Below are 27,188 nucleotides of genomic sequence, written 5' to 3' on the forward strand. Positions count from 1 at the left end.
TTGTGGGTGATAAGTCACAGACACATGACTCTTCTCTGGCTGGTGCTGTTGAGTCCCACGCAGTCTAAACGGAACCACTGTATAGGACAGTTCTGATTATCGCAAGCAAACATGTCATCAAGCTCTTCAGGCTGTCTGCAAAAGCACCACAACACAGCTTTTTCACATGCCCTTCTTTTGGGCTAGAGTGTGTTACCTTGACCAGTCGCATGCAAAATGAAGGCAGATTTTGTCTGATATGTTAAGAAATAATATAAAATAAAAATGCTAAAAAAAATTGCCAAAATATTTGACTCAAAAAGTCCAGATGATTCAAGCTGTTCGTGACTGTGAGTGTAACAGCAGCAGCAGAGATTATTGACCGTAAATGAAAACATCTAAAACTCTGATTCCTCGATTTAAAAAAATAAATAAAAATGTAGCAAAACATTACATTCAGATGATATGTAGAACTCTCTGTGATTATCAGTGTCAGACTGTGTGTGTTGTTTTGTCCGGGGCTCGTGGGACAGGCGTACTACTCTGACTGTGACATCATAATCCTGGGGAGGGACTTTGAGAGGATTCAGATCATACCAGGAGCCAAACACGGGAACATCCAGGTGGACTGTTCACTGCAGGACGGACAGGAGACACACACACACACACACACGCAGGGCTCTCAAGTTTTGAAATGAGTTTAGAGTGAGATTTTGGCGGCGGCAGGGGTTTGATGGGGACAGGTGTCTAATCTCATAAATGACACATATTCTTACAAATAAAATAATATTTATTTAATTCAACATTTATTTATGTGTGTGTGTGTGAGAGAGAGAGATAATGGTCAGTGTTGTTTATTGTAGGTGTTGGTAGCTGGTTTTGAGGCCTTCAGCACAGGGGTTGGTGGCTCCCATTTGAAGCACTGTGGTTCCATGCCAGCCATTTTTACTGTCATGATGGGTGACAGGGTTCCATCAAGTGCTAAGCTGTTCCTGGTTTTGTTCTTGTTTAATCCCACCATGGAGAAAACCCTTTCAGCGTCGGCATTTGAATGAGGGAGCACTAACACCAATGAAGCTATTTTAGAAAGCCTCCCAAACCGGCTCAAACCGGACACCTTTTAAAAAAGGAACCAAGAGCCTCTATTACTCAAATGCCTGCTTTTATGATTTCAGTTGTATGTCATGTGATGCCAAATATTTCTTACTTTGCACTTGATTGAGGACATACTCCCCCAAAACTCCTCAACATTAAAGGTGGTGGGATCTTGTGGCATGGGAATATCCATGAGTTGAAATTCCAAGAACTTGTCCTTGTCCTGTTCCTCTGGCCCACTGAAAGGAAGTAGTTCCTGAAATCTGAAAAAGAGCACCATGTGTAAAGAACGGATTTAGCATTTGTTTTGTGACCATGGTCCAAATTAAACTTAAAGTATTAAATATGTTGAAATCTTGGAAAATGTGAAACCCTTGCCTGTCTACGAAGTATAGGGCATCTTCCACCCCACACTCCGTCCTCTGCTGCACATCAAGGAATTGAGCGTGTTTCAGCAGGGCCTCCTTCAGGGAGAGTTTTTTGATCCAATACTCCACAGCCCTAACCAGAAATGCTGCCTGCTGGAATAGATGCACCTCTTGAGGTGTGATGTCTCCAGCCTCAAGCAGCCTGTTGAGGGTAGCTCTGGTGGTGAAGCCAATATTTAGTTTTTCTCCTGACAGACAGAGAACAAAAAGAGATCAAGCAAGTTAAGTCCAGGTAGTTTAAACAGTATATCAGATTAAAAATCACTTTTTATTCACCAAATGCATCAGGTAGACACAGAGGAATTTTACCTAGAAAACTAGAAAAAAACACTAAGTGCACATATATTCATGCAAGAAATGACCAATAAGTGCAAGTGGTTGAAGGTATTCCTCTATGTAAGCATGCTACAGCATGTAAGCATGCTACAGTATTTTAACCATAGACTACATAGACATTGTATGCCTACACACATTTTATGCCTTTTCCATAACATCAGAGATATCACCCAACTTGCCCGGTAACAATATTCCCAAAAAGTACAGGTCTATCTCCTTATGTGAGACTTGGAAGTTTTACCTGGCAGTTGGTTTAGTGGGTCCATGTAGAGGATGTCATGGACTTGTCGGCCCTCTAGTGCTAACGGCTTCATGAACCTCGCAAACAGTTTCATGATGAACTTTGTCATCTGCAAATTTGTACTTCATAAAAGATTTACATGTATTACCAGAAAAAGGACATATCAGCCAATGAAAAATAAGCAGCAGGATGGCCAACCCTTGCATGTTACCTCTCCATGGAGCTGGAAGATGGAAGACCTTTCCCTCTGGAGGAGGAGGTTCAGTGTGGAGAACATTGGCAGCATCGCTTGATAGAAAGGAGGTAAACTTCAGTCAGGGGCTTGGAAAAAGCATCCACCAGCCTTCTAAACCTTGGTTGTTTCTCATATGTAAATAAAAACAGATTGTGCTTAAAAATATATATTTAGTTTGGTGTAATGCACCTGTACTACTGTCAATGAAATAAGCAACATACTTAAAGATAGCTGGTAAGTGGCCCATACTGTCGCAGAATTTGGGTTATACACCTCTCCAGGCTTAACCCTCTCACTGAAATGTGCAGCAGCATTTCCATGTACTCACTGTCATGGAAGTCACAAAATTCTGAAAAAAATAATAATGATATATATATATATATATATATATATATATATATATATATATATATATATATATATATATATATATATATATACAGTGGGGATCGAAAGTTTGGGCACCCCTTGCAGAATCTGTGAAAATATGAGTAATTTTCAAAAAATAAGAGAGATCATATTAAATGCATGTTATATTTTATTTAGTACTGTCCTGAGTAAGATATTGTACATAAAAGATATTAACATTTAGTCCACAAGACAAAAAAAAATGCTGAAATTATTAAAATAACCCCACTCAAAAGTTTGGGAACCCTTGGTTCTTAGCACTGTGTTCTGTTACCTGATGATCCTCGACTGTCTTTCTGTTTTGTGATGGTTGTGAATGAGTCCCTTGTTTGTTCTGAACAGTTAAACTGAGCAGCGTTCTTCAGAAAAATCTTTAAGGTCCTGCATATTCTTCAGTTTTCCAGTATCTTTGCATATTTGAACCCTTTCCAGCAGTGACTTTATGATTTTGAGATGCATCTTATCACACTGAGGACATTTGAGGGACTCAAACACAACTATTTAAAAAGATTCACACATTCACTGATGCTCCAGAAGGAAACAAGATGCATTAAGAGCTGGGGGTGAAAACTTTTGGAATTTGAAGATCAAGGTAAATTTTACTTAATTTGTGTACCGGGAAACATACAAGTATCTTCTGTTGCTTACGAAGGGCAGAACTAAATGGAAAACAATTATATTTCAACAATATAAGACAAATTTGGCAATCTTCATTGTGTCCAAAAGTTTTCACCCCCCCAGCTCTTAATGCATCATGTTTCCTTCTGCAAAATAAGCAAAATAAGCAATATTTTAAAATCCATACGATGTTTGATAGGGAGCCAGTGCAGCTATGACAGGACCGGGCTAATATGGTCATACTTCCTGGTTCTAGTAAGAACTCTTGCTGCTGCATTTTGGACTAGCTGTAGTTTGTTTACTAAGCGTGCAGAACAACCACCCAATAAAGCATTACAATAGTCTAACCTTGAAGTCATAAATGCATGGATTAACATTTCTGCATTTGACATTGAGAGCATAGGCCGTAATTTAGATATATTTTTGAGATGGAAAAATGCAGTTTTACAAATGCTAGAAACGTGGCTTTCTAAGGAAGGATTGCGATCAAGTAGCACACCTAGGTTCCTAACTGATGACGAAGAATTGACAGAGCAACCATCAAGTCTTAGACAGTGTTCTAGGTTATTACAAGCAGAGTTTTTAGGCCCTATAATTAACACCTCTGTTTTTTCTGAATTTAGCAGTAAGAAATTACTTGTCATCCAATTTTTTATATCGACTATGCATTCCATTAGTTTTTCAAATTGGTGTGTTTCACCGGGCTGCGAGGAAATATAGAGCTGAGTATCATCAGCATAACAGTGAAAGCTAACACCATGTTTCCTGATGATATCTCCCAAGGGTAACATATAAAGCGTGAAGAGTAGCGGCCCTAGTACTGAGCCTTGAGGTACTCCATACTGCACTTGTGATCGATATGATACATCTTCATTCACTGCTACGAACTGATGGCGGTCATATAAGTACGATTTAAACCATGCTAATGCACTTCCACTGATGCCAACAAAGTGTTCAAGTCTATGCAAAAGAATGCTGTGGTCAATTGTGTCAAACGCAGCACTAAGATCCAATAAAACTAATAGAGAGATACACCCACGATCAGATGATAAGAGCAGATCATTTGTAACTCTAAGGAGAGCAGTCTCAGTACTATGATATGGTCTAAATCCTGACTGGAAATCCTCACATATTCCATTTTTCTCTAAGAAGGAATATAATTGTGAGGATGACACCTTTTCTAGTATCTTGGACAGAAAAAGGGAGATTCGAGATTGGTCTATAATTAACAAGTTCTTTGGGGTCAAGTTGTGTTGTGTTTTTTTTTTTTTTATGAGAGGCTTAATAACAGCCAGTTTGAAGGTTTTGGGGACATATCCTAATAAAATGTGTAACTAATAAAAGTCAGAAGAGGACCTATGACTTCTGGAAGAACCTCTTTTAGGAGATTAGATGGTATAGGGTCTAACAAACATGTTGTTGGTTTAGATGATTTAACAAGTTTATACAATTCTTCCTCTCCTATAGTAGAGAATGAGTGGAACTGTTCCTCAGGGGGTCTATAGTGCACTGTCTGATGTGATACTGTAGCTGACGGCTGAATGGTTGCAATTTTATCTCTAATAGTATTGATTTTAGAAGTAAAGTAGTTCATAAAGTCATTACTGTTGTGGTGTTGGGAAATGTCAACACTTGTTGAGGCTTTATTTTTCGTTAATTTAGCCACTGTATTGAATAAATACCTGGGGTTATGTTTGTTTTCTTCTAAAAGAAAAGAAAAGTAATCGGATCTGGCAGTTTTTAATGCTTTTCTGTAGGATATGCTACTTTCCCGCCAAGCAATACGAAATACCTCTAGTTTTGTTTTCCTCCGGCTGCTCTCTTTAGGGTGCGAGTATGCTCATTATACCATCGTGTCAAACTGTTTTCCTTAACCTTCCTTGAGCGTAAAGGAGCAACTGTATTTAAAGTGCTAGAAAAAAGAGAGTCCATAGTTTCTGTTACATCATCAAGTTGTTCTGAGGTTTTGAATATGTTAAGGAATTTGGATACATCAGGAAGATAACTTAAAAAGCAGTCTTTTGTGGTAGAAGTGATGGTTCTTCGATACTTGTAACAAGAAGTAGAATTTACAATTTTGGCTATATGAAGTTTGCACAGAACTAAATAATGATCTGAGATATCATCACTTGGCTGAATAATTTCAACACTATCAACATCAATTCCATGTGACAGTATTAAATCTAGAGTATGATTTCGACAATGAGTAGGTCCTGAAACATGTTGTCTAACACCAATAGAGTTCAGAATGTCTATAAATGCTGATCCCAATGCATCTTTTTCATTATCGACATGGATATTAAAATCACCAACTATTAAAACTTTATCTGCAGCCAGAACTAACTTGGATGTAAAATCACCAAACTCTTTAATAAAGTCTTCATGGTGCCCTGGTGGCCTGTATACATTAGCCAGTACAAACATAACAGGGGATTTATCATTAACATTGGTTTCTCTGGATAATGTTATATGTAGCACCATTACTTCAAACGAGTTATACTTGAAGCCTGCCCTCTGAGAAATCCTGAAAACGTTGTTATAAATTGAAGCAACTCCTCCCCCTTTGCCTTTTAGACGCGGCTCGTGTTTATAACAGTAATCTTGGGGGGTGGACTCATTTAAAATAATGTAATAATCAGGTTTTAGCCAAGCTTCTGTCAAACAGAGCACATCTATATTATGATCAGTTATCATATTTACAAAAAGTGTTTTCGTAGAAATGGATCTGATATTCAATAGGCCAAGCTTTATCATTTGTTTATCCATATTGCATTTGTTTTTTATTAGCCTTAACTTGGTTTGGACGTTTTTTGTATTTTCTAGTTCGGGCAACAGACACAGTCTCTATAGTGTGATATCTAGGTGAAAGAGTCTCTATGTGCTGAGAATTAACTGACCTCTGTGACGGGAGGCAGCTAGCACAAGGCTGTTTTAGCCAGTCTGTCTGCTTCCTGACGCCAATGGCATGTGTCTTATCCACTGCGCCAACACCACCTAAAGCTATATATATAACATCAATATTAAAAAAAAGTCTGCATTTTGTTGTATAAAAGTAGAGCTGGTTGAACCACAAACCTGCCAGGTAACCTTTACGATTGGTGCTTCCCTTAAACCAATACCCAACATCCACTGCCAGATCTTCAGGATCAAAACCGGATATCTGAAATACATGAATTACAATAATTAATACAACACTTTTTCCTCAGCATTCTGGCTGCAATTAAATTGTGGCACCTGTATTTACAGGAGCACTGTCAATAGAGAGACCTACACAGTTTCTCCAAGGGATGTTGCTTTCCTACAGGGTGTCATTGATTTTTTTATAAATAACTTCAGCAGTTCCACAGTACCGCTCACTTGTGGTGCACATATCAAAGAATCTGTGCACAACTTTGTTGCTGTCAAATATTCGTACTGTGAGGGGATTCATCTACTCTAGACCTGTAACAATAAAGTGCATAACTAAACCAACATGTTGTTCAAAAATTGTATGAGTGTGCATGTAGAAATGGATAAAAAATACAAATAACTGGTAGTTGTTAAACTCATACCAGTATCATTTGAGCCATCTGTGACAAGTGTGAAGGGATTCTCTCTCATCTTCATCACCAGTTCCTTCTTAATATGAGGTGCCACTGCTTCATTTATGATGCACGTTGTTTTGGTGCTTGCTCTCTGAAAGCTATGAACCGTGGGGGAGTCTCCAAAACATTATTTGTACAAGGGGCTGAAATGTTCAGCATCGGCAATTGGAACATTGTGCTGCACCATTGCAACGGCAACCTTCACCTCAGCCCTCCTGGTCTGCAACAGAAACAAATTAATTAAATAACTCAAAGCATTAGATAAGTGTTCAGTGTAATATAACCTACAATTTTAAAGGAAAATGCAATTTATCAAACATTGCCAACAGCCTTTTGGTTTTCCTTTGCTATGTACCTTGGCCTCTTGTACACTCATGCCTCCAACAGAAGTTGCTGGTGTGTAGAACTGTGCAACACTGCTAACTGATTTTAGAGCCTGTTCCTTGGTTTGATGTCCCTCACACCTTGATGGGCACAGGAGCTCTCTTGTCTGCAGACTGAGCACCAGTAAAAAGAGCTGGTGGTTCCCATTGTGATGAACGGCCATTGGGTTGACCACTCCTTCTTAAAGGAACACCTATAGGTGGCTGCTCCACTTAACCCTCTCTTTCTCCCTGTTTCCAGTGGGCTCTCCACTGTTTCCTCTATGGTGTCCTCCACAGTCTCTTTCATGGACCCATCCTCTACTGGTTCCCTAACTGCCTCCTCCACTCTCTTATCCACAGTCTCCTCCTCTGACCTAGCCACCTTTTTAGGGAGCTGATCTTTTAGAGCAAAGCATGAAAGAATGCTCCTTTGCCTCTTCCCTGACATCTTTAAAATTTTGACAAATGGAATAATCAGTATTTTACATTGGATAAAATATAATGAAATAGCCTAGGCAGAACGTTTTCCCAATGGGGACCAGGAGGTTGTTCAGTAGAAATAAAAAGAAAGAAAAAACAAAAATAATTCAAACTATTATGGGTAGGCCTACTATCATGTATAATGGATAGGCCTATTATAGAAGTCTCTTATATAAAACTGATGCTGTTCAGTCTCATCTAAATCAGCTGACACTAGTGTTAAATGCGGACAAATCTAAAGCTATGGTTTTCTCAAACAGAAATCAGCTACCCTCTCAGCTTCCTAAAATAAAAACAGCTGATGGAAAAGAAATCCAAATGGTCTCTTCTTATAAGTATTTAGGCTTTGTTATTGATGAAAATTTGTCCTTTAAACAGCATATTGAACATGTTGTACGTAAACTGAAGCTAAAGCTCAGTTTTCTTTTCAGAAATAAATCACGTTTCTCTGTTTATAAAAGGAAACGTTTGATTTCTGCAACTTTTTTACCTTTATTGGATTACGGAGATCTCCTTTTTATGAATGCATCGGACCATCTTTTAAAAAAGCTTTACGTTTTATGACTGGCTGTGGAAATCGTGTTCACCATTGTACACTGTATGCTGCAGCTGAGTTTCCGTCCCTGTATGTTCGCAGGTTGTTGGAGAGGAAAGAGACTGCTAGGCTTGGGTTCTAATTATCAGCAGTATACACTCCTGGTGTGTTGGTCAGGACACAATGAATGAGGAGACTGGATCTTCTTTCCAAAGTGTATACAAAATTAGTCTAAAAATAACAAAACATAACAGTATAAGTAAAACAGGTTTACAAATAAATCAGACACTTCTTAATCAAGAATAACAGCATTTTCATTATAATCTAAATAACAGCTGTAGTTTTCAATATGCAGAGAATGCAATTAAAGACAATATAACTATTGATCTGGTCCCACAAAATGTTTTCAGTCTTAATATATTAATAAATCCAAGTCCATTAAACCGTTTATCAATTCTAAAATAACATCAAAAACGTAGCAATACTGGTTAATCCTTACACAGTATCAAGACATAACCAATTACTATGTAAACTGTAACATCAAAAGCTGTATTTAGTAGAAATTGCACATCATATCTGGTTTATCTATCGACGATCACACGTGAATCGTTACATGCCCATACATGCCTGTGTAAACTATAATGTTAAATAATACACTTCAAAACGCATTTAAAACATATGTAAACTGAAGAGAACTTACTTTATGGTCATGAACTAACACTTTGAAACACCAAACGCCGACAAACATCCAAAATAACAGGCAGGAAAACTTCGGTGCGCAGCTGAGGAAAACTTGAGCACAGCTGCCGTTCTCTCAGTAATAATACAAGCAGTCATCAGGCAGCAAACCAGTACAATAATGCCTCCTACTGGGTGTACGTCGAAATACAGTCTACAATTATCAAAATAAGAGTCCCTTCAATAAAAGACCTAATTTCTCTAGGAGCCTTTCATACAGCCGCCCCCAAAGGTGCTGTGCAACTTTGCTCCTACTAAAAGGCGACTTAACTTAGGATGAGTTGGTAGGATGGGTTTCGTTATCTGGCAGAGCTGGAAGGATCACCAACCGTGCTACGGGTCTGGTGTAGACTTGCCCCTTTATATCCACATCAGCAGACCTGACATGTCTATCCGAACTGCGGTGCGTCCTGATGACATGTCCAACAGGCCAGAGGGCCCTAGGCATCTGTGGATCTACAATCATAACAACCGTTTTCTCTGTTAGATCTGGGGGTGAGGACTGCCACTTTTGCCGTGTCTGGAGGCCTGGGAGGTAGTTTCGGATAAACCTGGACCAGAAGTTATCCGCCAGGACTTGCGAATGCCTCCAGCGTCTGCGACTTAACAATTCAGACTCCGGGTAGATTACCTGTGGCAAGGAACCATCTGGCCGCCCCATGAGCAAACTGTTTGGGGTCACTGGGTCAATGTCGGCAACATCCGAAGACACGTACCCTAAAGGCTTTGAGTTAAGAATAGATTCTACCTCTAGGAGAACTGTCAGCAGGACTTCTTCCGGAACGGACTGAGCTCCCACAGTAGTATAAAGGGCTGACTTTACCGATCGTACCTCTCTCTCCCACACTCCTCCGAAATGTGGGGCTGCTGGAGGATTGAAATGAAATTGTATCCTCTGTCGAGCAAGCTGTTTCTGTAAGTCAGGAGCCATTTCAGCGAAGGCTTCTCTCAGTTCTCTTTCACCCCCTTTGAAATTTGTTCCCCTGTCTGACCACAGTTCCATTGGTGTTCCCCTTCGTGCAACAAACCGCCTAAAGGCCATCAGGAAGGAATCAGTATTCATGGTACTGAGGAGGTCCAAGTGCACCGCTCTAGTAGTTAGACACTTAAAGATTATCCCCCAGCATTTCTCTGTGCATCTCCCAATTTTAATAAGCATTGGCCCAAAGCAATCTACACCACATGAGTAAAAGGCAGGTTTGTGGAGACGGAGACGGGCAGAAGGCAAGTCTGCCATTTTAGGAATAGTTGGCTGTGCCCTCCAACGCTGACATTCTGGACACCCATGCTGGTGCCGACGAATGGCTTCACGACCACGAAGAATCCAATAATGGCGTCGGATTTCGGCAAACACACGCTCAGCTCCTGGGTGATGTAACTTGCAATCATAATGCTTAATCAGTAGACGGGTGACTGGATGATGAGCGTCCAATACAATGGGGTGTAAGGTACATTTTTCTATTGACTCAGCTCTCCTCAATCGACCTCCCACTCTGATTAAACCACTAAATCTGTCCAGTTCAGGAGCTAAGGTAAGAAGATTACTGTCAGCAGACACTGGCTTCCCTTTCTCCAAATGTTGATAGTCATTGGGAAAAGACTCCTGCTGTACTCGCTTGTGAATAAGGATCTCCGCTTGATTATAATCATTTGCATCGGGAAAGGAATCAGAGGTAGAGTTTACCTGAATTTCCTTAGCAGTGGCATCCAGGAGTTCTTGCCAGGTGTGATAGTTCCAAGCATCCGGTATACTGGATCGGGGTGGTACTGCAGCGGTACCGCAAAATGCAGACTTCCGTAGCTCTGTGGGGTCATCTGTCAGGTCTGTTCCTGGCATTACTGGCCAGGTGGCTGGATCTTGGAGTAAAAAGGGAGGTCCTTGAGACCATCTATTCATCCCTGAAAGAACATTCAGTGGTCTGCCTCTGGTGAGGTCATCGGCAGGATTGCTAGCAGAATCCACATAGCGCCAAGAACAATTCCCTGTTAGCTCCTGGATTTCGGCAACTCTATTGCCAACAAAAACTTTGTAATGGCATGATTCCGAGTTCAGCTAGGTAAGGACAGTGGAGGAGTCTGTCCACAACACCGTGGTCTCAATTTGCAAGGTCAGTTCCCTCTGAAGCAATCTGGCTAACTGAAAAGCCACAAGAGCTCCACAAAGTTTCAATCAAGGAATGGAATGAGAACGTTTGGGTGCTACTCGGGATCGAGCTACCATGAAAGACAGGTACACTTGGCCTCTTTTGTCAGTGGTCCTCATGTATGCCACAGCTCCATATGCCTGTTCTGAGGCATCTGAAAAGATGTGAACTTCATGTATGGCACCATCCTTCTCCACCTCAAGAGGGACATAAGTCCTAGGGAGGGTTATGTTTGGTAGGTACTGGAGTTCATTCTCCCAGACGTGCCATGACTGCAAGAGTTCAGGAGGTAAGTTTGGATCATCCCAACCCCGCTGCTTATTCCATAGCTGCCTAATGATGACCTTGGCTCGAGTAGTGTACGGCAAAAGAAGTCCGAGAGGGTCATATTGAGTGGCTAGGACCTTGTAGATGTTCCTGAGGGTGGGAGTCTTATACACGACAGGTCAGCTCTTGAATGACAGTTTATCAGTCTGCCAGTTCCAGTGTAGACCTAAGGTTGATTCTGATATGTCAGTCTTGTCTTGAGCTAACCAAAGTTCCAAGCTCTCAGCTTGAGCTTCTGTGGGTAAATGACTCAGAACTCCGGGAACATTGCTGGCCCACTGTCGTATCTCAAATCCAGCTGTAGAAAGCATCTCTCTCAATCCATCAACCAGACACCTCGCCGCTTCAGGGGTGCTCAGACTCTGAAGGCAATTGTCCACATAAAAACATTTCTCTACTGAGAACCTGATGGACTCATCAGCCACACTGTGCTCGGTCACATGGCGCTGCAGAGCATAAGTGGCACAGCACGGACTGCATGCAGTGCCAAATGGTAACACCTGCCATTCGAAAACTTTAGGTGGTTCTCCCACTTTCAGATCACGCCACAGGAAACGCAGTAGGGGACGATCTTTGGGAAGGAGGCGGACCTGATGGAACATCACCTTGATGTCACCACTTACTGCGACTGAATGCTCCCTAAATCTGATGAGCACACCTAGCAATGATGCGCCAAGTGTAGGGCCAGGCAGCAGATACTGATTGAGACTCTGCCCATGAAATTGGTGGGAACAGTTGAAAACCACACGAGATTTCCCCTTATGACTGACAATGTGGTGAGGTATATACCAACATTCCTCTGAGTCTGTTGTTTCTTTATTTACTTCCTGGACAGCTCCTGTCTGCTTGAGCTTCTCCATCTCAGCTCTGTAGATCTCTGCTTTCACCGTATCCTTCAACAAACGTTTCTCAATACTGCGCAGGTTAGGCATGACTGATTCCTTAGGGGCATGCAACATAGGCATATCTTTCTGCCGTAACAAGGGTGTTGCAAGTCGAAGAATGCCTTTGACTTCGGTGTGGATGGTCTTGGTTTCGAGTAACTTTAAAGCTTCCTGATCTTGTTTAGATCGAGTCACCTCTTTCTCATCTCTGTGTGGAACAGTTTCCATCTGCCAGAGCCTTTGGACATTCTTAAAGAGCTCATCTTGAGGTGGAAGGACTGATGTCAGCAGGCATTGTTGGGAGGATGCAGGCCGCCCCATGAATGATGCAGGGCCCTGGAGGGTCCATCCCAGGAGTGTGAGGACAGCAGCAGGTCCACCTGGAGAACCTAATCTGACAGGTTCAATTGGGGTAATGAGATGGGGCTGATCTGACCCAATCAGAAGTAGAGGCTGAACATCTTTAATTTGCAGGATGGGAAGACCATGTATGTGGTGATACTTCTTCTGCAGATGATCCACAGGATAAGACTGTCGTGACAAATTGAGGCGATCAGCAGTGAAGGCATGTTCAATTTTGTAAAGAATTTGAGGCTTGTGGGTTGAGGATACTTGAAAGGAGATAGATGACCCACGAAGAACTTCAATGTCTTGTCGAACAGTGTGCAAGGAGAGATCTTCAGGTGTACCCTGTATACCGAGGGCTTTGGCAGCAGTAGGGAGCAAGATGGTCCTCTCAGAGCCATCATCCAGAAGTGCAAATGTATCTAAAGTGCGGTCTTCATAATGAACATGGATAGGTACTACCTTCAGCATTACACGGTTCCCAACCACTGGTTTGTCCAGGTAAAATCTGTCTGGAGAGGAATTGGTAAGGCAGGTTTTCTCACTACTAACTGTATCCTCTTGGGAAGATCTAACGTTTACATTGTGCAGAGGTCGAAGATGTTTGCCTTGACATAGGTTGCAGGGCTTCTTCAGGTCACACTGAGCAGCGTGGTGAGTCCTGGCACAGCGCCAACAACGATTATTTTCTCGAATCCAGTCTTTGGCCTGATCAGTGGTAAGTTTAGCGAATGCTTTGCATTGACTCAAATAAAGCTCTGTGCTATCACAGAATGGGCAGAACCGTTTCATTTCACTTGACTTGGTCCTTTGAGTAGTACCCTTCTGAGGTGATAGGGAAGTTAAATTATGAGCCTCTCCAACTCCATGAAGAACGGCTACAGTCCTTTTACTCTGTACAGGTCGGAAAGTCTGACGGTCTTGGACTCCTCGTGAGACAATTTCAACATCAAAGTCATGACACCAAGCTTCATAGCGGAGCCAGTTTGAAAGGTCGTGCAGAGTAGGTACAGTTCCAGGTTGCCAGAACATGTGACGGCGGAACTCAGCTCGTTGCTCAGTAGGAAGTTTACTCACAAGGCGTGCCACATGTGACCCACAATTCAATTCAATGTCACCTTCAGGTCCTAAAGTTTTCAACAAACCCACCAACGACTGTACCTGCAGAGCAAACTTTTGAAATGCAACAGTATCCCCACGCCTTACATCAGGAGCTTCTAAAACACTGGCAATTTTCCTCAATGCTAGTTGGTGGGGCTGACCAAACTTCTCATGGAGGGCCACCATGGTGTCAGTAAATGGGGTTGGCGAGTTCAGAAAGGCATCCGCAATCAGCTTAGCTTCATCCAACTTTAAATGGTCCACCAGTATTTGATACTTAAAGAGTTCAGTCCCATCTGGAGGAAGCAAATTCTCTAAGGCAATTCGAAGTCTGGCGAACTCGCTTGGATCTGGCCGGCTGAACTTGGGGATGGTAGGGGTAGGCCCTCTATAGACATACTCTGACCCTGAGGTGTGGGTAAAATGTGGTATATTGGACTCTACTTTAACTGCAGGTGTTGGATGACTTGGCTGAGCTGGCATGGCTCCATATCGAGGAGAAGAAACTGGGATTTGAACCTGTGAAGGTTTCCGATATAAGGACTGTGCAGTTGAGGATAACAACTCTCTGAGGTCTTCAGGGGTTGGTGGCGGAGGTAGCACATCTGTACTTTGAGAATAATACTGAGGAGGCAGATATGATTGGGAAGATTGAGACTTGGAGGCCTTCGAGTACCTCGGTACCTCTCGTTGGTATGTAGCTGTGCAGGGTTTTGATAACTTTAAAGTCTCCATGCCCCTTCTCAGTTCTAACTCGGGCTCAGGCCAGGGTGGAAGCTCAGGCCATTCTTTATCCTCAGCTGGTGTGGCCTGCTCTGTCTGGTCAACGTGGCAGGAAGGACGGGATGGCAATTTGGGATCTGATCGCACTGGAGGACTATCATGGCTTTAACTTGGACTGAGCTCTGCTCTCAAGGCTTGAGCAACTTTAACTAGTTCTTTGAACTCAATACTAACTGCTTTCAACTCCATCATGTCATCACGAAAGGCTTGGTGTGTCTGCAGCAGCTGTGCATTCTCTCTGAGAATGGCTTGTAGCTCATTATAGTACTCAGGCTTAGGGTATCTGGGCTGCTGGGCTGACATGAATGACTGAGGAAGGTTTTCACTATGCTCTGCAGAACTGAAGCTTGGTGATCTCAACCGAGGGCCTGTGGGAAGCGCAGCATCATCACAGAGGTAATTAGGATTGTGCCATGATGACTGGAGAGGTGTCAAAGGGGCTGGTACCTCCCAGTGGGGTGAAATAGCAGGTTCCGTTACAGCTCTGCCACCTACATACTGCACTTCGAAGTCATGGAGACGTACTGGTGGACGTGTTTGCCGTTTTGGTCTGGATGTTCCAACGATCTCCTCATCAGATTCCATGGTGCCCTGAATGAACACAGCCTCCGGCTCGAAGGACCAGTTGTTGGAGAGGAAAGAGACTGCTAGGCTTGGGTTCTAATTATCAGCAGTATACACTCCTGGTGTGTCGGTCAGGACACAATGAATGAGGAGACTGGAGCTTCTTTCCAAAGTGTATTCAAAATGAGTCTAAAAATAACAAAACATAACAGTATAAGTAAAACAGGTTTACAAATAAATCAGACACTTCTTAATCAAGAATAACAGCATTTTCATTATAATCTAAATAACAGCTGTAGTTTTCAATATGCAGAGGATGCAATTAAAGACAATATAACTATTGATCTGGTCCCACAAAATGGTTTCAGTCTTAATATATTAATAAATCCAGGTCAATTAAACCGTTTATCAAATCTCAAATAACATCATCAAAAACGCAGCAATACTGGTTAATCCTTACACAGTATCAAGACATAACCAATTACTATGTAAACTGTAACATCAAAAGCTGTATTTAGTAGAAATTGCACATCATATCTTGTTTATCTATCGACGATCACACGTGAATCGTTACATGCCCATACATGCCTGTGTAAACTATAATGTTAAATAATACACTTCAAAACGCATTTAAAACATATGTAAACTGAAGAGAACTTACTTTATGGTCATGAACTAACACTTTGAAACACCAAACGCCGACAAACATCCAAAATAACAGGCAGGAAAACTTCGGTGCGCAGCTGAGGATACCTTGAGCACAGCTGCCGTTCTCTCAGTAATAATACAAGCAGTCATCAGGCAGCAAACCAGTACAATAATGCCTCCTACTGGATGTACGTCGAAATACAGTCTACAATTATCAAAATAAGAGTCCCTTCAATAAAAGACCTAATTTCTCTAGGAGCATTTCATACACAGGTGGTCTCATTTGTTGACTTTCATTTATAAATGTATTCTTGGGCTCCTTCCATCTTACCTCTGCAAATACATGCGAAAAAAACAACAACAGTATGCTCTGCGTTCTCAGAGGAACATACGGATGGTGGTTCCCAGAGTGAGAACAGAGTTTGGTAAGGCAGCATTTCAGTACACTGCCCCCCGTGCATGGAATGAACTGCAAAAGGACCTAAATCTTTCTGAACTTGTGACATTGGGAGAATTTAAATCTATTCTAAAGAAGCGTGAACTCAATGAACTTGGAAAATGTAACTGTTTCTAAACTTGTACACATTGAATAAATATCATTTGTTTTTTTTGATGTCATGTATGTTTTTAAATTGTATGTAATGCTGTTGTCTCGTCCAGGTCACTCTTGAAAAAGAGATTTTTAATCTCAATGAGTTTTTTATCTGGTTAGATAAAGGTTAAATAAAAATAAAAATGAAAAGCTTTTACAAGAACAGTAGTCACAGCTCCACCGAACAAAAATTGAAAAAAGAGACACGTAAAACATTTAACATTTAAAATGGACCATTATTATGACGTTATTGTTATACATGATTACATTTTTAAATATGTAGACTAGGCTATTATAGTTATTATTATAGTTTGGATTATTGTATATTTTTATTTTATATTTGTTACAATATCCCATAAGATGTGATTTCAGCTATTTCTGTAGTGCTTTTATAAAGAACACCGATTTCTCACATAACGCAGTGAAGCAGTCCTGCACGAGAGAATAATTGATTAAATAATAATAACTGATATCTACAGATTCAGCACCATCGCCTCGGACAGCACCGGGGAACGGCGCGATGTGGAAATAATATTGCTGATGATGACACAATTGGCCCTGCTCCCTCCAAAATGGATACAAATGCATATTCTAGTGGGTTAAAATAATCTAAATAAATATATGACGATTATCACTATTGACATAAAATGTGAAAATAAATTAAAAGTGTTACGCCATATTACAGTAAGCCTATAAATGACATGCAAAATATGAATTTTTATTTGAGCGTTGAGCATTATAAACAATCAGACACGAATCTGATGAGCTCATGATGCAATAACCAATCATATGAGTTTAGATAAGAGTGAAGAAAGAAACCTGCTGGTTCGCGGGAGTTTTTGCTGCATTCACGCCAGTGCCGCTCACCTCAGACAGAGACAGACAGACAGACACAATCTGGATTTCACTGAATTCACTCGAGGAAAACTGTATATGTACGTGAGATAGTAATTTATAATCCTATTGTTTTTTGTTTTTTTTTCCATGCTACTAAAATAACGACTTGATTTTGTAATCGGAAAAACTATTAACTAATTCACAAATGGTTCTTGTGATATAATAATTTTTGTATTAATATTGCAAATGCTTTTGTGTTTTCGTGAAATTAAATATAAGCATAGGCCTATATGATGTACAGTTAGAGTCCTGCACGGGTTCGGGTACCTGTAGGTTTTTGCTCAAACGGATGAAAAATATCCACCTAGGATATTGTCGGATAGGGTGCAGATCGGGTCGAACACAGGGGAAACAATTTTAAAACAATCACATGCAAACGTAATGGATATTTTTAGGAACACATCTACAAAAATATGCCTGTATTTCAAGTTGCTAAAATAATTTTGAATAAAATAATTTAAAATCCATATCAGTTTATTTGTGTCCACGCTCCACGCCCTCCCAGGATTCTAGGCTATAACGTTACTTCCACTTTTAAAAATTCATTATAACCGCGCGCGCGATCTGCTTGCAGTCGTCGAGATGGATGCTGAGGAGTTTAAGAAAAGAATAGCTTTTGCTGCATGCATTTTCGTGTTCGGAAATGTGGAACTTCATTGCTGAGGATCCTTTCATTATGATGCAACATAGTTTTCTCCTCAGATGAGTATTTAACATCTTTATTATTGTGGGGATTAGTGTGTAAGTGCTACACACACACAACGGTCAGAGTTTGGGACCAGAATGATTTTTTATGTTGTTTATTTTCTGCATTTATTTGATCAAAAATACAGAAAAATTTTGAAATATTATTATGAAGTAAAACAACATTATTTTTATTTTAATATACATTAAAATCTATTGTATATCTGAGATTTTCAACATCATTCCTCCAGTCTTCAGTGTCTCATGATCTTCAGAAATCAGAATAATATGATGATTTATTATGTGCTGCTGAAACTGTGATACTTCTTTCAGGATTCTTTGATGAATGAAAAGTTAAAAAGAAGAACATTTATTTAAAATAGAATACTTTTCTAATAATATTCACTACTGTTCAATAGTTTGGGGTCAGTCAATTTTTATCCTTTCTATTTTTTAATAAGAAATTTTATTCTTTTTTAGATTTTAGAATCTTTTATTCAGGATGTGTTAAATTGCTAAGAAGTGATATCAAAGATTAATATTGTTAGAAGAGATTTATATTTTGAATAAACGCTGTTCTTTAAAAAAAATATACATCGAAGAATCCTTAAAAAAGTATGGCAGATTCCAAAATAATATTTGATAGCACAACTATTAATAGTTCTAATAATAAATCATCATATTTTCATGATTTCTAAAGATCATGTGACACTGAAGACTGGAGGAATGATGCTGAAAATACAGCTGCACATCACATAAATAAATTATATTTTAAAAGATATTAAAATATAAACCATTATTTTATTCATATATTTTTTAATATATATTTTATTTTGATTAATTTGAATTATTACTGAAATACAACCTTTTTTGTTTCAAACAGTTCATTGAACAATAATAAATGAAGTACCTGAAGCTGACAATGAAGTAAATGTATAATTATTAACAAAGATGATTAATTTAGCGCTGTAAACGCGCGTGTGAGGGGCGGAGACGCGCCGCGGAGCGTCAGACCGAGTGAACACAGCAGAACAGTAGGAAACTTCACTACTCTTATTATTTCTCTTTTACTGTCTATAGCGATTTATTTTTAGATACGTGATCTGAGTCTTTCATAGAGTTGTAGAGTTATTAGAGAAATAGAGTTATTTTTTACATTCTTTGGTCGAAGTTTTCAGATCGGGACTTCGGAGCCTGTTAGCGACTCGGTTGATTCAGATCTGCACTTCGGAGCCTGTTCGCGACTCTGTTGATTCAGATCTGCACTTCGGAGCCTGTTCGGGACTCGGTGGATTCAGATCGGCACTTCAGAGCATGTTCGCGACTCGGTTGATTCGGCACTTCGGAGCCTGATCGCGACTCGGTTGATTCAGATCGGGACTTCGGAGCCTGTTCGCGACACGGTTAATTCAGATCGGCACCTCGGAGCATGTTCGCGACTCGGTTGATTCGGCACTTCGGAGCCTGTTTGCGACTCGGTTGATTCAGATCGGCACTTCGGAGCATGTTCGCGACTCGGTTGATTCAGATCGGCACTTCGGAGCAAATTCATTTTAATTAAGTAAATGTTTTAATCATTATAAAAGTTTTAAAATTGCTTGTTTTATTTTTGTTATAATTTTTCTTTCTTTTATGTAAAGCACTTTGAATTACCATTGTGTATGAAATATAAATAAACTTGCCTTGCCTAGTGTGTTAGTGGGCTTATATACAGTATATATATATATATATATATATATATATATATATATATATATATATATATATATATATATATATATATATATATAAACACACACACATACACACACTACCGGTCAGAGTTTGGGATCAGGATGATTTTTAATGTTTTTTTACAGGAATTTATTTTACTCATCAAGACAGCATTTATTTAATCAAAAATACTGGAAAACATGTAATATTGTGAAATATTATTAACATTTTTCTATTTTAATATACATGAAGGTGTAATTTATTCATGTGATGTGCAGCTGTATGTTCAGCATCTTTCCTCCAGTCTTTAGTGTCACATGATCTTCAGAAATCAGAATAATATGATGATTTATTATTAGAATTATCAACAGTTTTGCTGATAAATATTATTTTGGAATCTGTGATACTTTTTTCAGGATTCTTTGATGAATAAAAAGTTTTTTTTTAAAAAAGCATTTATTTAAAATATAAATATTTTTTAACAATATTCACTACAGTTCAATAGTTTGGGGTCAGTCAATTTTTATCCTTTCTTTTTTTTATAAGAAATTTTATTCTTTATTAGATTTTAGAATATTTTATTCAGGATGTGTTAAATTGATAAGAAGTGATATCAAAGATTAATATTGTTAGAAGAGATTTATATTTTGAATAAATGCTGCTCTTTAAAAAAAATTATACATCGAAGAATCCTTAAAAAGTATCGCAGATTCCAAAATAATATTGGGTAGCACAACTATTAATAGTTCTAATAATACATCATCATATTCTCATGATTTCTAAAGATCATGTGACACTGAAGACTGGAGGAATGATGCTGAAAATACAGCTGCACATCACAGAAATAAATTATATTTTAAAGGATATTAAAATATAAACCATTATTTTATGAATTTTATTTTGATAATTTTGAATTATTACTGAAATACAACATTTTGTTTCAAACAGTTCTTTGAACAATAATAAATGAAGTACCTGAAGCTGACAATGAAGTAAATGTATAATAATTAACAAAGATGATTAATTTAGCGCTGTAAACGCGCGTGTGAGGGGCGGAGACGCGCCGCGGAGCGTCAGACCGAGTGAGGACCAAACCCAGCAGAATGGTAGGAAACTTCACTCCTCTTATTATTTCTCTTTTACTGTCTATAGCGATTTATTTTTAGATACGTGATTTGAGTCTTTCATAGAGTTGTAGAGTTATTAGAGAAATAGAGTTATTTTTTACATTCTTTGGTCGACGTTTTCAGATCGGGACTTCGGAGCCTGTTCCCGACTCGGTGGATTCAGATCGGCACTTCGGAGTATGTTCGCGACTCGGTTGATTCAGATCGGCACTTCGGAGTATGTTCGCGACTCGGTGGATTCAGATCGGCACTTCGGAGCATGTTCGCGACTCGGTTGATTCAGATCGGCACTTCGGAGCAAATTCATTTTAATTAAGTAAATGTTTTAATCATTATAAAAGTTTTAAAATAGCTTGTTTTATTTTTGTTATAATTTTTCTTTCTTTTATGTAAAGCACTTTGAATTACCATTGTGTATTAAAAAAATAAATAAACTTGCCTTGCCTAGTGTGTTAGTGGGCTTATATACAGTATAAATGAATAAAAAGTTTAAAAAAAAAAAAGCATTTATTTAAAATATAAATATTTTCTAACAATATTCACTACAGTTCAATAGTTTGGGGTCAGTCAATTTTTATCCTTTCTTTTTTTATAAGAAATTGTATTCTTTATTAGATTTTACAATCTTTTATTCAGGATGTGTTAAATTGCTAAGAAGTGATATCAAAGATTAATATTGTTAGAAGAGATTTATATTTTGAATAAATGCTGCTCTTTAAAACAAATTATACATCGAAGAATCCTTAAAAAGTATCGCAGATTCCAAAATAATATTTGGTATCACAACTATTAACAGTTCTGATAATAAATCATCATATTTTCATGATTTCTAAAGATCCTGTGACACTGAAGACTGGAGGAATGATGCTGAAAATACAGCTGCACATCACAGAAATAAATTATATTGTAAAGGATATTAAAATATAAACCATTTTTTTATGAATTTTATTTTGATAATTTTGAATTATTACTGAAATAAAACCTTTTTTGTTTCAAACAGTTCATTGAACAATAATAAATGAAGTACCTGAAGCTGACAATGAAGTAAATGTATAATAATTAACAAAGATGATTAATTAGCGCTGTAAACGCCCGTGTGAGGGGCGGAGACGCAACACGGAGCGTCAGACGCAAGTGAGGACCAAACACAGCAGAACAGTAGGAAACTTCACTCCTCTTATTATTTCTCTTTTACTGTCTATAGCGATTTATTTTTAGATACGTGATCTGAGTCATTCATAGAGTTGTAGAGTTATTTTTTACATTCTTTGGTCGAAGTTTTCAGATCGGGACTTCGGATCCTGATCGCGACTCGGTTGATTTCAGATCGGGACTTCGGAGCATGTTCGCGACTCGGTTGATTCGGCACTTCGGAGCATGTTCGCGACTCGGTTTATTTCATATCGGCACTTCGGAGCATGTTCGCGACTCGGTTGATTTCAGATCGGGACTTCGGAGCATGTTCGCACCCTCGGTTGATTCAGATCGGCACTTCGGAGCATGTTCGCGACTCGGTTGATTGCAGATCGGCACTTCAGAGCATGTTCGCGCCCTCGGTTGATTCAGATCGGCACTTCGGAGCATGTTCACGACACGGTTGATTCAGATCGGCACTTCGGAGCATGTTCGCGCTCTCGGTTGATTCAGATCGGCACTTCGGAGCATGTTCGCGCTCTCGGTTGATTCAGATCGGCACTTCGGAGCATGTTCGCGGCCTTGGTTGATTCAGATCTGCACTGCACAGAGGAGCGTTCAAAGTTACAAGACATAGACTAAAGTAAGATTCCCATTGAAATGCTCTCCGACAGCAAATGCAATGAGTTTGCATCCTTCTTTTCTGAGAAGATCATCAATATCAGGAAGGCGATTAGCACATCCTCAAGTAATGCAGTTAGAAATACCAAGGGTTCACACAAAACAAGGGGAATCTGCTTTTAGTTTCTATGCCGCTCGCAGTTGGAATCAGCTTCCAGAAGAGATCAGATGTAAAACACTAGTCACATTTACATCTGGACTTAAAACTCATCTGTTTAGCTGTGCATTTATTGAATGAGCACTGTGCAATGTCCGAACTGATTGCACTATATTTTCACTGTTTTTTTAATGTAAAATAATTTTGTAACTGTTTTTAAATTAATTTTAATTAAGTAAATGTTTTAATCATTATAAAAGTTTTAAAATTGCTCGTTTTATTTTTGTTATAATTTTTCTTTATGATTATTTTACTTTATTTTATGTAAAGCACTTTGAATTACCATTGTGTATGAAATATAAATAAACTTTCCTTGCCTAGTGTGTTAGTGGGCTTATATATATATATAAACACACACACACATACACACACTACCGGTCAGAGTTTGGGATCAGAATGATTTTTAATGTTTTTTTACAGGAATTTATTTTACTCATCAAGACAGCATTTATTTGATCAAAAATACTGGAAAACATGTAATATTGTGAAATATTATTAACATTTTTGTATTTTAATATACATGAAGGTGTAATTTATTCATGTGATGTGCAGCTGTATTTTCAGCATCTTTCCTCCAGTCTTCAGTGTCACATGATCTTCAGAAATCTGAATAATATGATGATTTATTATTAGAATTATCAACAGTTTTGCTGATAAATATTATTTAGGAATCTGTGATACTTTTTTCAGGATTCTTTGATGAATAAAAAGTTAAAAAGAAGAGCATTTATTTAAAATATAAATATTTTCTAACAATATTCACTACAGTTCAATAGTTTGGGTTCAGTAAATGTTTATCCTTTCTTTTTTTTTTATAAGAAATTGTATTCTTTATTAGATTTTAGATTCTTTTATTCAGGATGTGTTAAATTGATAAGAAGTGATATCAAAGATTAATATTGTTAGAAGGATTTATATTTTGAATAAATGATGTTCTTTAAAAAAAATTATGCATCGAAGAATCCTAAAAAAGTATCGCAGATTCCAAAATAATATTTGGTAGCACAACTATTAATAGTTCTAATAATAAATCATCATATTTTCATGATTTCTAAAGATCATGTGACACTGAAGACTGGAGGAATGATGCTGAAAATACAGCTGCACATCACAGAAATAAATTATATTTTAAAGGATATTAAAATATAAACCATTATTTTATAAATTTTATTTTGATAATTTTGAATTATTACTGAAATACAACCTTTTTTGTTTCAAACAGTTCATTGAACAATAATAAATGAAGTACCTGAAGCTGACAATGAAGTAAATGTATAATAATTAACAAAGATGATTAATTAGCGCTGTAAACGCCCGTGTGAGGGGCGGAGACGCGACACGGAGCGTCAGACGCGAGTGAGGACCAAACACAGCAGAACAGTAGGAAACTTCACTCCTCTTATTATTTCTCTTTTACTGTCTATAGCGATTTATTTTTAGATACGTGATCTGAGTCATTCATAGAGTTGTAGAGTTATTAGAGAAATAGAGTTATTTTTTACATTCTTTGGTCGAAGTTTTCAGATCGGGACTTCGGAGCATGTTCGCGACTCGGTTGATTCGGCACTTCGGAGCATGTTCGCACCCTCGGTTGATTCAGATCGGCACTTCGGAGCATGTTCGCGACTCGGTTGATTGCAGATCGGCACTTCGGAGCATGTTCGCGCCCTCGGTTGATTCAGATCGGCACTTCGGAGCATGTTCACGACACGGTTGATTCAGATCGGCACTTCGGAGCATGTTCGCGCTCTCGGTTGATTCAGATCGGTACTTCGGAGCATGTTCGCGCTCTCGGTTGATTCAGATCGGCACTTCGGAGCATGTTCGCGGCCTTGGTTGATTCAGATCTGCACTGCACAGAGGAGCGTTCAAAGTTACGAGACATAGACTAAAGTAAGATTCCCATTGAAATGCTCTCCGACAGCAAATGCAATGAGTTTGCATCCTTCTTTTCTGAGAAGATCATCAATATCAGGAAGGCGATTAGCACATCCTCAAGTAATGCAGTTAGAAATACCAAGGGTTCACACAAAACAAGGGGAATCTGCTTTTAGTTTCTATGCCTCTCGCAGTTGGAATCAGCTTCCAGAAGAGATCAGATGTAAAACACTAGTCACATTTACATCTGGACTTAAAACTCATCTGTTTAGCTGTGCATTTATTGAATGAGCACTGTGCAATGTCCGAACTGATTGCACTATATTTTCACTGTTTTTTTTAATGTAAAATAATTTTGTAACTGTTTTTAAATTAATTTTAATTAAGTAAATGTTTTAATCATTATAAAAGTTTTAAAATTGCTCGTTTTATTTTTGTTATAATTTTTCTTTATGATTATTTTACTTTATTTTATGTAAAGCACTTTGAATTACCATTGTGTATGAAATATAAATAAACTTTCCTTGCCTAGTGTGTTAGTGGGCTTATATATATATAAACACACACACACATACACACACTACCGGTCAGAGTTTGGGATCAGAATGATTTTTAATGTTTTTTTACAGGAATTTATTTTACTCATCAAGACAGCATTTATTTGATCAAAAATACTGGAAAACATGTAATATTGTGAAATATTATTAACATTTTTGTATTTTAATATACATGAAGGTGTAATTTATTCATTTGATGTGCAGCTGTATTTTCAGCATCTTTCCTCCAGTCTTCAGTGTCACATGATCTTCAGAAATCTGAATAATATGATGATTTATTATTAGAATTATCAACAGTTTTGCTGATAAATATTATTTAGGAATCTGTGATACTTTTTTCAGGATTCTTTGATGAATAAAAAGTTAAAAAGAAGAGCATTTATTTAAAATAAATATTTTCTAACAATATTCACTACAGTTCAATAGTTTGGGTTCAGTAAATTTTTATCCTTTCTTTTTTTGTATAAGAAATTGTATTCTTTATTAGATTTTAGATTCTTTTATTCAGGATGTGTTAAATTGATAAGAAGTGATATCAAAGATTAATATTGTTAGAAGGATTTATATTTTGAATAAATGATGTTCTTTAAAAAAAATTATGCATGAAGAATCCTAAAAAAGTATCGCAGATTCCAAAATAATATTTGGTAGCACAACTATTAATAGTTCTAATAATAAATCATCATATTTTCATGATTTCTAAAGATCATGTGACACTGAAGACTGGAGGAATGATGCTGAAAATACAGCTGCACATCACAGAAATAAATTATATTTTAAAGGATATTAAAATATAAACCATTATTTTATAAATTTTATTTTGATAATTTTGAATTATTACTGAAATACAACCTTTTTTGTTTCAAACAGTTCATTGAACAATAATAAATGAAGTACCTGAAGCTGACAATGAAGTAAATGTATAATAATTAACAAAGATGATTAATTAGCGCTGTAAACGCCCGTGTGAGGGGCGGAGACGCGACACGGAGCGTCAGACGCGAGTGAGGACCAAACACAGCAGAACAGTAGGAAACTTCACTCCTCTTATTATTTCTCTTTTACTGTCTATAGCGATTTATTTTTAGATACGTGATCTGAGTCATTCATAGAGTTGTAGAGTTATTAGAGAAATAGAGTTATTTTTTACATTCTTTGGTCGAAGTTTTCAGATCGGGACTTCGGAGCCTGATCGCGACTCGGTTGATTTCAGATCGGGACTTCGGAGCATGTTCGCGACTCGGTTGATTCGGCACTTCGGAGCATGTTCGCGACTCGGTTGATTTCATATCGGCACTTCGGAGCATGTTCGCACCCTCGGTTGATTAAGATCGGCACTTCGGAGCATGTTCGCGACTCGGTTGATTCGGCACTTCGGAGCATGTTCGCGCCCTCGGTTGATTCAGATCGGCACTTCGGAGCATGTTCGTGACTCGGTTGATTCGGCACTTCGGAGCCTGTTCGCGACTCGGTTGATTCAGATCTGCACTGCACAGAGGAGCGTTCAAAGATCAGACATAGACTGAAGACAGATTCCCAGTGAAATGCTCTCCGACAGCAAATGCAATGAGTTTGCATCCTTCTTTTCTGAGAAGATCATCAATATCAGGAAGGCGATTAGCACATCCTCAAGCAATGCAGTTAGAAATACCAAGGGTTCACACAAAACAAGGGGAATCTGCTTTTAGTTTCTATGCCGCTCGCAGTTGGAATCCGCTTCCAGAAGAGATCAGATGTAAAACACTAGTCACATTTACATCTGGACTTAAAACTCATCTGTTTAGCTGTGCATTTATTGAATGAGCACTGTGCAATGTCCGAACTGATTGCACTATATTTTCAATTTTTTTTTTTAATGTAAAATAATTTTGTAACTGTTTTTAAATTAATTTTAATTAAGTAAACGTTTTAATCATTATAAAAGCTTTAA

General features: G+C 38.4%; 1 protein-coding gene across 8 annotated transcripts; it reads right to left on the minus strand.

Annotated features, from left to right (window-relative positions):
• Positions 1-550: 550 nt before the first annotated feature.
• LOC113110114 (uncharacterized) lies at positions 551-16,081 on the minus strand. Of its 8 annotated transcripts, none has more exons than XM_026274123.1 (11): positions 7,280-11,628; positions 6,892-7,144; positions 6,612-6,781; positions 6,416-6,500; positions 6,238-6,340; positions 2,536-2,663; positions 2,291-2,367; positions 2,080-2,188; positions 1,453-1,690; positions 1,187-1,337; positions 551-1,096 (listed from the first exon to the last, which is right to left on the minus strand). In XM_026274123.1, the coding sequence occupies exons 7-11, from the start codon at positions 2,363-2,365 to the stop codon at positions 824-826; spliced, it is 846 nt and encodes a 281-aa protein (XP_026129908.1). In that variant the 5' UTR covers positions 2,366-2,367; positions 2,536-2,663; positions 6,238-6,340; positions 6,416-6,500; positions 6,612-6,781; positions 6,892-7,144; positions 7,280-11,628; the 3' UTR covers positions 551-823. The 8 variants fall into 8 exon arrangements, 5 of the variants coding, with proteins under 5 accessions (XP_026129908.1, XP_026129909.1, XP_026129907.1 ...); XM_026274124.1 differs by having other exon boundaries at positions 2,080-2,201; XM_026274122.1 differs by having other exon boundaries at positions 2,291-2,442.
• Positions 16,082-27,188: the final 11,107 nt, after the last annotated feature.

The sequence above is a fragment of the Carassius auratus genome, chromosome 10, assembly GCF_003368295.1.
Source record: "Carassius auratus strain Wakin chromosome 10, ASM336829v1, whole genome shotgun sequence".
Lineage (NCBI taxonomy): Eukaryota > Metazoa > Chordata > Actinopteri > Cypriniformes > Cyprinidae > Carassius > Carassius auratus.